Source organism: Oncorhynchus clarkii, chromosome 5 (genome assembly GCF_045791955.1).
Source record: "Oncorhynchus clarkii lewisi isolate Uvic-CL-2024 chromosome 5, UVic_Ocla_1.0, whole genome shotgun sequence".
NCBI classification, from domain to species: Eukaryota; Metazoa; Chordata; class Actinopteri; order Salmoniformes; family Salmonidae; genus Oncorhynchus; species Oncorhynchus clarkii.
Genome location: NC_092151.1, coordinates 90,926,396 through 90,936,718, shown reverse-complemented (window position 1 = coordinate 90,936,718; position 10,323 = coordinate 90,926,396). Strand labels below are relative to the sequence as shown.

Below are 10,323 nucleotides of genomic sequence, written 5' to 3'. Positions count from 1 at the left end.
TTTTTGTGATTTTTCTGTTTATTTAGGCCAGCCTGTATACTGTGTTTCTCTTGTAAAACAGACCAATGTGTTATATATTACAATGTTGTCAATACATTTTGATTTATAAATTGTAATTGTAAATATATTTGATAGAATTTTTCTCAAAATATTCTAGATTTTATTTTAAAGACATAACGTGGTAAATGTGGAACTTTTTTTCTGGGGTTTTGTAATGGTCGTCACTAGTTACCACAGACACAAACTCATAAACCCCGCCTATGTCTACAATTTATCCTGTTAAATCGCCATTAAAAAAATCCACAGAAGAACAATAATTTCAATGATTAAAATATGTTAAACCCAAACCCCTCTGTTAACCTTATGTCTAACCGTAAACTTACATTTTTTATTTATTTTTTACTTTAATTAATGTTTCCGATATATATGTGGTAACTAGTGGAAACGGTACTACTTCCGGAAAATCTTTGCGACACCTTGTCATATTCAAACATGGCTTCGTCTAGATTAGAAATAAATTTTATCCGATTATTGTCCCGCTGCGAATCTATAGCTTCAGAGAAGCGAGTGGAAACGGAATGGAGGTTGGAAAAGGTAAGACATTTAGACGTTGACCAATGCAACCTTCATCAAACGCAGTCGATGAGAAACGAATGTCCTGTCAAATGATGTTGACAGTGTCTGCTAACGTTACGTTAGCTTGTCAGTGGGTTAGCATGCTAGATAGCCACGTCGCCAGCAGCTTGGAACGAGCAAGTTGGTTAACTATACTACAACTGACTGTATTTTCTAGCAAATCAGTAGCTCGTCGTAGTAGTTAACAGTATTAGCTAATGCAAGCGCACATTACTTATTTACACCATTTTATATTATAAAATTAGCTATAATCTAAATACGACAGGTCAATGAATCTTGCGAAAGGTGTATGTAGATAGCCATGATCATCTCACACCTAGGTTTAGTTGGCAAGCTAACGTTAGATCATTTGACAAGGTTGTGTAACTAACTACAGTAGTTATACGTTACATTTATTTTCCCAGGTTAAATTGTATCTGTTTGTGTTCGCTAGAAGATTTACATTCAGGCCTTTCCAATCAGTCATGTTTTGATGGCAACTAACTAACGTTACAGCTGACACCCCCCCCCCCCCCCCTCCCCCTTTCAGAAAAGCTTAACTAGTTAACGTTACCGCTAACAGATACACCCCCCCCCCCCCCCCCCCCCAAATAGTCTGCCTTTGTCATCGTTTGCAAAAATATATATATATATATAAAATATATATATTTTTTTCGTTTGCTTACTAGTTGTTTTCTGCATAGCTGCTCAAACTGTGTTCCCATGCTTTTAAGAAGCTTGGAAATTGTCGTGTCTCTAAATGCCATCCCTATTATGACTCTACCAAACTGTAGGTCTTGACTTTTGCTCTTTCTCTTCTAGTATGTTGGTGCTCTTGAAGAGATGTTGGTGGCTTTGAGGAAAAGTCCAAGGTATATCTAAACTGAGGCCTTTTACCTATGAGTAACATTCTTAAAACAGGGCAATGCCAGACTTTGCACTTACTTAATACTTACCTAACAAACAACCTCTCTCTCTCAACTAAATCTTACATGGATTTGTTTCAGATTTTATATAAAGGTGATACTTTCACCTCAATCAAGCGGTCAGATAAACTGCTATAATGTTAATGCAGATTTATGATTTTTTAAAATATATTATTGATAGGCTTGTACTTGAAGGGAGCTGCATTTAACTTATAGTGCATTCTGAAAGTATTCAGGCCCCTTGACTTTTTCACATTTTGTTACGTTACTGCCTTATTCTAAAATGGATTCAATTGTTTTTTTTCCCACACTCAATCTACACACAGTATTCAAATAATGACAAAGCAAAAACAGGTTAAGAATTTTCTGCTAATTACACAAATAAAAAATGGGATGAGTTTGGGAATGAGTTTCTCCCATTCTTCTCTGCAGATCCTCTCAAGCTCTATCAGGGGAGCTTCGCTGCACAGCTATTTTCAGGTCTTTGCCAGATATGTTCGATTGGGTTCAAGTCTGGGCTCTGGCTGTGCAACTCAAGGACATTCAGAGACTTGTCCCAAAGGTTTTCATAAAGGGTCTCTCTGTCTTGACTGTATGCTTAGGGTCGTTGTCCTGTTGGAAGATGCAACTTTGCGCCAGTCTCAGGTCCTGAGCCCTCTGAAGCAGGTTTTCATAAAGGATCTCTCTGTACTTTTCTCCATTCATCTTTCCCTCGATCCTGACTTGTCTGCGGCTGAAAACATCCCCACAGCATGACTCCGCCAGCACCATTCTTCACCGTAGGGATGATGCCATGTTCCCTCCAGATGTGACACTTGGCATTCATGCCAAAGAGTTCCCTCTTGCTTTCATCAGACCAGAGAATAGAATCTTGTTTCTCATTGTCTGTGAGTCCTTCAGGCCAGCATTTCTTAAAGTATGGGTCGCAAAGTGTCAGAGTAAATGTATAATTATTTAATGAATTACTGGAATTGATTTGGCCAAGTGCAACTGTGGTCTCTGTTCAGTGCGCTCTCTGCTTAGCAGAGGTCTCTGTTCAGTGCGCGCTCTGCTTAGCAGAGGTCTCTGTCCAGTGCGTGCTCTGCTTAGCAGAGGTCTCTGTCCAGTGCGCGCTCTGCTTAGCAGAGGTCTCTGTCCAGTGCTCGCTCTGCTTAGCAGAGGTCTCTGTCCAGTGCTCGCTCTGCTTAGCAGAGGTCTCTGTCCAGTGCGCGCTCTGCTTAGCAGAGGTCTCTGTCCAGTGCGCGCTCTGCTTAGCAGAGGTCTCTGTCCAGTGCGCGCTCTGCTTAGCAGAGGTCTCTGTCCAGTGCGCGCTCTGCTTAGCAGAGGTCTCTGTCCAGTGCGCGCTCTGCTTAGCAGAGGTCTCTGTCCAGTGCGCGCTCTGCTTAGCAGAGGTCTCTGTCCAGTGCGCGCTCTGCTTAGCAGAGGTCTCTGTCCAGTGCGCGCTCTGCTTAGCAGAGGTCTCTGTCCAGTGCGCGCTCTGCTTAGCAGAGGTCTCTGTCCAGTGCGCGCTCTGCTTAGCAGCGGTCTCTGTCCAGTGCGCGCTCTGCTTAGCAGCGGTCTCTGTTCAGTGCGCGCTCTGCTTAGCAGCGGTCTCTGTCCAGTGCGCTCTCTGCTTAGCAGAGGTCTCTGTCCAGTGCGCTCTCTGCTTAGCAGAGGTCTCTGTCCAGTGCGCTCTCTGCTTAGCAGCGGTCTCTGTTCAGTGCGCTCTCCGCTGCTTAGCAGCGGTCTCTGTTCAGTGCGCTCTCCGCTGCTTAGCAGCGGTCTCTGTTCAGTGCGCTCTCCGCTGCTTAGCAGCGGTCTCTGTTCAGTGCGCTCTCTGCTTAGCAGCGGTCTCTGTTCAGTGCGCTCTCCGCTGCTTAGCAGAGGTCTCTGTTCAGTGCGCTCTCCGCTGCTTAGCAGAGGTCTCTGTTCAGTGCGCTCTCCGCTGCTTACCAGCGGTCTCTGTTCAGTGCGCTCTCTGCTTAGCAGCGGTCTCTGTTCAGTGCGCTCTCTGCTTAGCAGCGGTCTCTGTTCAGTGCACTCTCTGCTTACCAGCGGTCTCTGTTCAGTGCGCTCTCCGCTGCTTACCAGAGGTCTCTGTTCAGTGCGCTCTCCGCTGCTTACCAGTGGTCTCTGTTCAGTGCGCTCTCTGCTTAGCAGCGGTCTCTGTTCAGTGCGCTCTCTGCTTAGCAGCGGTCTCTGTTCAGTGCGCTCTCTGCTTAGCAGCGGTCTCTGTTCAGTGCGCTCTCTGTTCAGTGCGCTCTCTGTTCAGTGCGCTCTCTGCTTAGCAGCGGTCTCTGCTCAGTTTGGCAGCTGCTCGAGTGGGAGAAGGAGATGCCCGTGTGCTTCGCGGTTTACCGGATCTTTTTTTCAGGAGTTTTTTTTATTTTAAGATCCCTCGGTGACACGCGCTGCAGCGCTGTGGTTCAGCAGCAGATGATGCGCTGTCAGCCACGGACTTGTCATTCCCACTCACCGACGTCACCAAATAGACTCATGCTAGCAACAAGTTCTGACTGAGCTCAATCGTCACGAAACACCAATACATCGATGAGTTTCTCTCTTTCATACAAACTTTGAGAAATAACGAGGAGCTCCCTCAATGTGTTTTTTTTGTTGTTGCGGGGAAGTGCTTAGTAATGAGTTAATCAAAACGAACAAATTCATATAACGACACATCCTGACCAAACATCCACAGCATGGTGGTAAACCCAGGGAATTATTTCAGAACAGGGCAGAGTGCAACAGGAAACAGTGCTTCAACAGTGGAATTGTTGTCATTTTAGAACAGGTGATATAAGCAGAAATAGCGGAGTACTATCTCATAGTAGTATATGTGAGTTTCTCTTTCAAACAATCCCCTGGCCTTGTACACAACTAATAGCTTGCTTTGGCGAATGTTAGCTAACTAGTTACATTTTACTGTAGAAATTATTGTTGAAAGCAAGTCTAGGTTGGAACCGTCGCTGTTAAAATACGTCATTTTTATTGAAGCAAGATGCTTTTTGAGGCAAACACACACACAGTTCTGGGTTGCTCATCTACAGCATGAAGCGGTCACCAGCCTGACTGAGAAAGCAGTAGATGTCCTGGTCCAGTACAGCCCCACATAACTGTCAGTCAGGGTTCTCAACTCTGGGTTACTTAATGAAAAAACAAGTACAGAAACCGTCTCAATGCTGAGCAGTGTTGTACTGTCAAAAACGGATCCCAGAAGAGACATGCGTGTTGACAACTTCAACCAGCCACACACCTCTCATTAGGAGAGAGTGTGTTTTTGTTTTCTGATCTACATCCATGTGATTGTTCATTTGAAATATTTATATTTATTTAAATTGAACCTTTTTTAAAATTTAACTAGGCAAGTCGGTTAAGAACAAATACTTATTTACAGTGACGGCCTACCCCGGCCGAACCTAGACGACGCTGGGATAATTGTGCGCCGCCCTATGGGACTCGTGTCCGGATGTGATTCAGCCTGGATCAATCAGTTTATTCCAGTTCAGAATAAAAACGATGATTTCTATTTTAACAGCAACAGTTCCAACCTAGACTTTCTTTTGACAATCATTTCTACAGTAAGAGGTACAGTAGGCCTGATCATTTTTCATCTGTACTGTTACTTGGTGTTGCATCAAAGAGCCTGCATCTGTGTGATGTGATCAATCAGTTTGTTCCAGTTCAGAATGAAAATTATTTATTGTATTTTAACAGCAACAGTTCCAACCTAGAGAGATACGTAAGAGTTTTTAATGGGGGAAAATAAACATGAATAGATATTTATGACCATTTTAATTTCGTTATTTGTTTTTGTCTATATTGCATTTGTTTTAGGCATAAGGGCAATGATATGTACCAATATTTACGTATAGTTGCATATGTTCCTAAACACAGCATTTTTAATTTGGGTCCCAGGCTGAAAAAGTTTAAGAACCCCTGCTTTAGGGGCCTTTTTACTGAGGAGTGGCTTCTGTCTGGTCACGCTACCATAAAGGCCTGATGGGTGGAATGCTGCAAAGATGGTTGTCCTTCTGGAAGATTCTCCCATCTCCACAGAGGAACTCTGGAGCTCTGTCAGAGTGACTGTTGGGTTCTTCATCACCTCCCTGACCAAGGCTCTTCTCCCCCGATTGCTCAGTTTGGCCGGGCTGCCAGCTCTAGGAAGAGTCTTGGTGGTTCCAAACTTCTTCCATTTAAGAATGATGGAGGCCACTGTGTTCTTGGGGACCTTCAACGCGGCAGACATTTTTTTGGTACCCTTCCCCATATCTGTGCCTCAACACTGTCCTGTCTCAGAGCTCTACGGACAATTCCTTCAACAGAGCAAAAACCAAGACATGCACTGTCAACTGTGGGACCTTATATAGACGGGTGTTTGCCTTTCCAAATCATGTCCAATCAATTGAATTTACCACAGGTTGACTCCAATCAAGTTGTAGAAACATCTCAAGGATGATCAATGGAAACAGGATGCACCTGAGATCAATTTCAAGTCTCATAGCAAAGGGTCTGAATACTTAGGTAAATAAGGTAATTCTGTTTATTTTTAATACATTTGTCAACCTGTTTTCACTTTTGCCATTATGGGGTATCGTGTGTCGATTGGGTGGATTATTTAAACCATTTTTAGAATAAGGCTGTTAAGTAACAAAATGTGGAAAGAATCAGGGACTCAATACTTTCCGAATGATCTGTATTCGCCTAATTCATGTCCTCCTGAGGCAATCGTTGTTTTTAAATATCCATTCATTATTTTCCATCTCTCCCTTCAGCAAACCCACAGTAGAGGTGATGACAGACTACACACGGAAGGTGGACTTCTTGAAAGGACTTCTAGAAGCAGAGAAACTGGTTAGTATAATTACCCTCAAGGATTTCATTCTGATACGTAGCTAAAACAACTGATTTTAAATTCTGTTTGAAGCCGTTAGCATTACATTATAGAAACGTTTTCTTCTCACCAGTTTGTTTTTAATGTTTTCTTCACTTGAGCTGCCTGTCCTATGTTCTTCTTTTATAGTCGGGGACAGAGAAAGCCCTGGCCAATCAGTTCCTAGCTCCTGGACGCACCCCCACCATAGCCAATGAGAGAATGCCAGCCAGTAAGACAGTTCACATGCAGACCAAAGCCCGGTGCACAGGGGAGATGAGGAACGAGCTGTTAGGCACTGTAAGATAACCTCATACTGTTGGATGGGTCTCAATAGTGTGTATTTTACTTTGAAAATGTTATAGTTTGTTTTAATGGACATGATCTGTCTTCTTTATAAAGGGCTATTTCTGCTAACTGTTTTATTGCGTTTCTTTATAGGGTCTGTCGAACAAAGGTAAACACTCGTTTTTATTTTATTTTAATATATTCCGATGTACAATAGCGTCATTTTAAAGTGTAATTGTTTTCTCTGTAATTAAACAGGAAACTTGGAAACAGACTTGAGAAACAGAAGGTAACATTAACCTAATTTCCTCTCGCTCTGCTCTAAAATGTGAAACCGGACTTACCAAATGTACGATTTCACATTTGTCTGTTTTTTTTTTTTATACCCACAATCAAATCAATCAATAAAACCAATCCCTCCCTCCGCTTCGAAAGGGGTTTGGTTCTGGATGAACGGCAGTCAGCAGCCGAGCTGGATGCAGTGTTGCAGCACCATCACAACCTACAGGAAAAGTTGGCTGAAGACATGCTGAACCTGGCGCGCAACCTGAAGAACAACACGCTGGTGGCCCAGAACATTATCAAACAGGACAACCAGGTGTGGAAGAAGACAAGCTCTGCTGAACAGTTTCTATACTGAATTACAATTCCACCTTTTAGCCTCATTCTCAGGTCAGACAACAGGAAGACTCTCTGCCCTTGTAGAGTTAGAAAAGTGAGGATAATCCCCCTGGGGTTTTAGCGCCTAACACTTGGTAATAATATATTTTTTTGAACCTTTAACTAGGCAAGTCAGTTAAGAACAAATTCTTATTTTCAATGATGGCCTTCCGAGGAGCAGTGGGTTAAATTCCTTGTTCAGGGGTAGAACAACAGATTTTTAACTTGTCAGCTCGAGGGATTCGATCTTGCAACCTTTCGGTAACTAGGCCAACGCTCTAACCACTAGGCCAACGCTCTAACCACTAGGCCAACGCTCTAACCACTAGGCCAACGCTCTAACCACTAGGCCAACGCTCTAACCACTAGGCCAACGCTCTAACCACTAGGCCAACGCTCTAACCACTAGGCCAACGCTCTAACCACTAGGCCAACGCTCTAACCACTAGGCCAACGCTGCCGCCTAACACTCCTGTAGATCTCAAAGGATTGGACAGGTGTATCCAATATGGCGAGAATTTCACCACACTTATCAGGAAAAACAAGTTGAAGCTATTTCCATATGACTTACTTAATAATTTATATGAGCCTTGGAATTCAGCAAGAGCTTCTATTCTGGTTGACAGAAAAGTGTTTTGGTGTCTGTCCAGAAGGTGGCGGTATTACATAAGAAACATTCCAGAACTAAAGCGTTTGAACAACTTGTGGGATATATGATTTAACAGCTGCTGCTATGAGACCTGGAATTCCACTAGTCTAAATGGAAGGATGGATTCTTTTCATGGTCAATCCATTTTTGGCTAAAAAATATGCATCACTATGCATTTCAAAGGCCAATGAAGTCTCTTATGAAAAGTGCAAGTGTTTGACAACAGCCCCTTAAAAGTTTAACAGAAGAAGTGTTGTCTATGTTCACCCTGACCCAGTCTATCCTTCAGCCACAGCAGCAATTCACAGGATCCTGTCTCTCTGACCCTGACCCAGTCTATCCTTCAGCCACAGTAGAAATATTCATAGGATCCTGTCTCTCTGACCCTGATCCAGTCAATCCTTCAGCCACAGCAGAAATATTCATAGGATCCTGTCTCCCTGACCCTGATCCAGTCTATCCTTCAGCCACAGTAGAAATATTCATAGGATCCTGTCTCTCTGACCCTGATCCAGTCTATCCTTCAGCCACAGTATAAATATTCATAGGATCCTGTCTCTCTGACCCTGTCTATCCTTCAGCCACAGCTGAGGCTCTGATCTAATAGGTATCTGCTTCTCTCCTCTCTCACTCAGACCCTGACCCAGTCTATGCGTCAGGCACAGCTGAGGCTCTGATCTAATAGGTATCTGCTTCTCTCCTCTCTCACTCAGACCCTGACCCAGTCTATGCGTCAGGCAGACACCAACTTCGAGAAACTGAAGGTTGAGTCGGAGCGTTTGGAACAGCACACCAAGAAGTCTGTCAACTGGACCCTGTGGCTGATGCTCATCCTGGTCTCCTTCACTTTCATCAGTATGATCCTCTTCATCAGGATCTTCCCCAAGCTCAGATGATGATGATGATGATGCACACCTACTGGACATGCATAGAAGAATAACTGCTGTGCTGCCTGTACATATTCACATGTAGGCCTAGGTGTATACGTACCTCCAACCGGGTTAGAAGTTGCCCAGTAAGCACAGATCTTCGATCAGCTCATCCTTCAACCAGCTTCTCCAATCCTATTTGATGGAATGAAATGTACAATTGACCTTAGATCACTGTCTAGGGGGTAACTTCCTCCTGCTCCTTTATGGGTAACCAATATGCACACAAATATAGCTAGCGATAGATATATATATATATATATATAGATATTTATTTAGAGTGAGGGACAGTGAGATGGGCCTAGTCTTATCAGATGGAGATTGGATGTGACTAAGAGCCTTAATCTCAATCCAGGGATGTCTGTATGGCAGCAGTACACAGTAGCATGGCCCAGTTTGTACCGCGTAGATTAAGTTACCATTGATTGACTGCAAACAATATCAGTAATCTCATTGGTCATCTGTATGTTTGGAACAAGTGGAGATTTAAGGCGTTCTGTCCTATATAAGGAAGTAAGATGTTCTAATTTTGTCTGATTTGATTAATTAACCACTTGACAAGGTCTTTGGTCCTAAAAAAATCCCTTGCATCAATGCCTTTTTCATTGTTAATTTTCAGTGTAATAGTGTGAATCTGGCCATTGTTGATGTGCATGAATAGGTGACAGTGATTGATTCATTGTGGTGACCTGATTTGAGAATATGATTGGCCCTCTCTTAGGAAGGAGGAGTGTTACTTCCTGACCCATTTCTCCCTCCTTTATCGCTGTGGTCTGTGTTGAACTGTGTGATTAAATGTTTTTAACTGGAGAGATTTGAGATTTTATGTTACGTATAATTCGTTTTCTGTTCAGGAAGTCTGATCACTTTGCCTCATTTGTAAGAAGCTGTATGTTCAGTAGTTTGACAAGTGCCCTGTAATGCTAGGGAAGGGAAACTACAGCTGTGAACAGTCCAGTAGGTGGCAGGCTCTATCTGTGCATAGCAGCTACTAACAACCTCTTTGACCTGGGAAGAGGGAGTAGAGCTGATATTCCAATTCTTCACCCTTCTCTTTGAAGACGGTCTGTACTCTTCACCCTTCTCTTTGAAGACGGTCTGTACTCTTCACCCTTCTCTTTGAAGACGGTCTGTACCCTTCACCCTTCTCTTTGAAGACGGTCTGTACCCTTCACCCTTCTCTTTGAAGACGGTCTGTACTCTTCACCCTTCTCTTTGAAGACGGTCTGTACCCTTCACCTTTCTCTTTGAAGACGGTCTGTACCCTTCACCCTTCTCTTTGAAGACGGTCTGTACTCTTCACCCTTCTCTTTGAAGACGGTCTGTACCCTTCACCCTTCTCTTTGAAGACGGTCTGTACCCTTCACCTTTCTCTTTGAAGACGGTCTGTACCCTTCACCCTTCTCT

The 10,323-nt window shown here is 43.4% G+C and overlaps 1 protein-coding gene across 1 annotated transcript; it reads left to right on the top strand.

Moving 5' to 3' along the window:
• The first annotated feature begins 458 nt into the window (after positions 1-458).
• On the top strand, positions 459-9,726 carry LOC139410278 (unconventional SNARE in the ER 1 homolog (S. cerevisiae)). Its single transcript, XM_071155763.1, has 8 exons — positions 459-594; positions 1,438-1,487; positions 6,293-6,371; positions 6,541-6,690; positions 6,832-6,847; positions 6,937-6,967; positions 7,114-7,276; positions 8,701-9,726. Exons 1-8 carry the CDS (start codon positions 493-495, stop codon positions 8,881-8,883), a joined length of 774 nt encoding a protein of 257 aa, XP_071011864.1. The 5' UTR covers positions 459-492; the 3' UTR covers positions 8,884-9,726.
• The last annotated feature ends 597 nt before the right edge of the window (positions 9,727-10,323 follow it).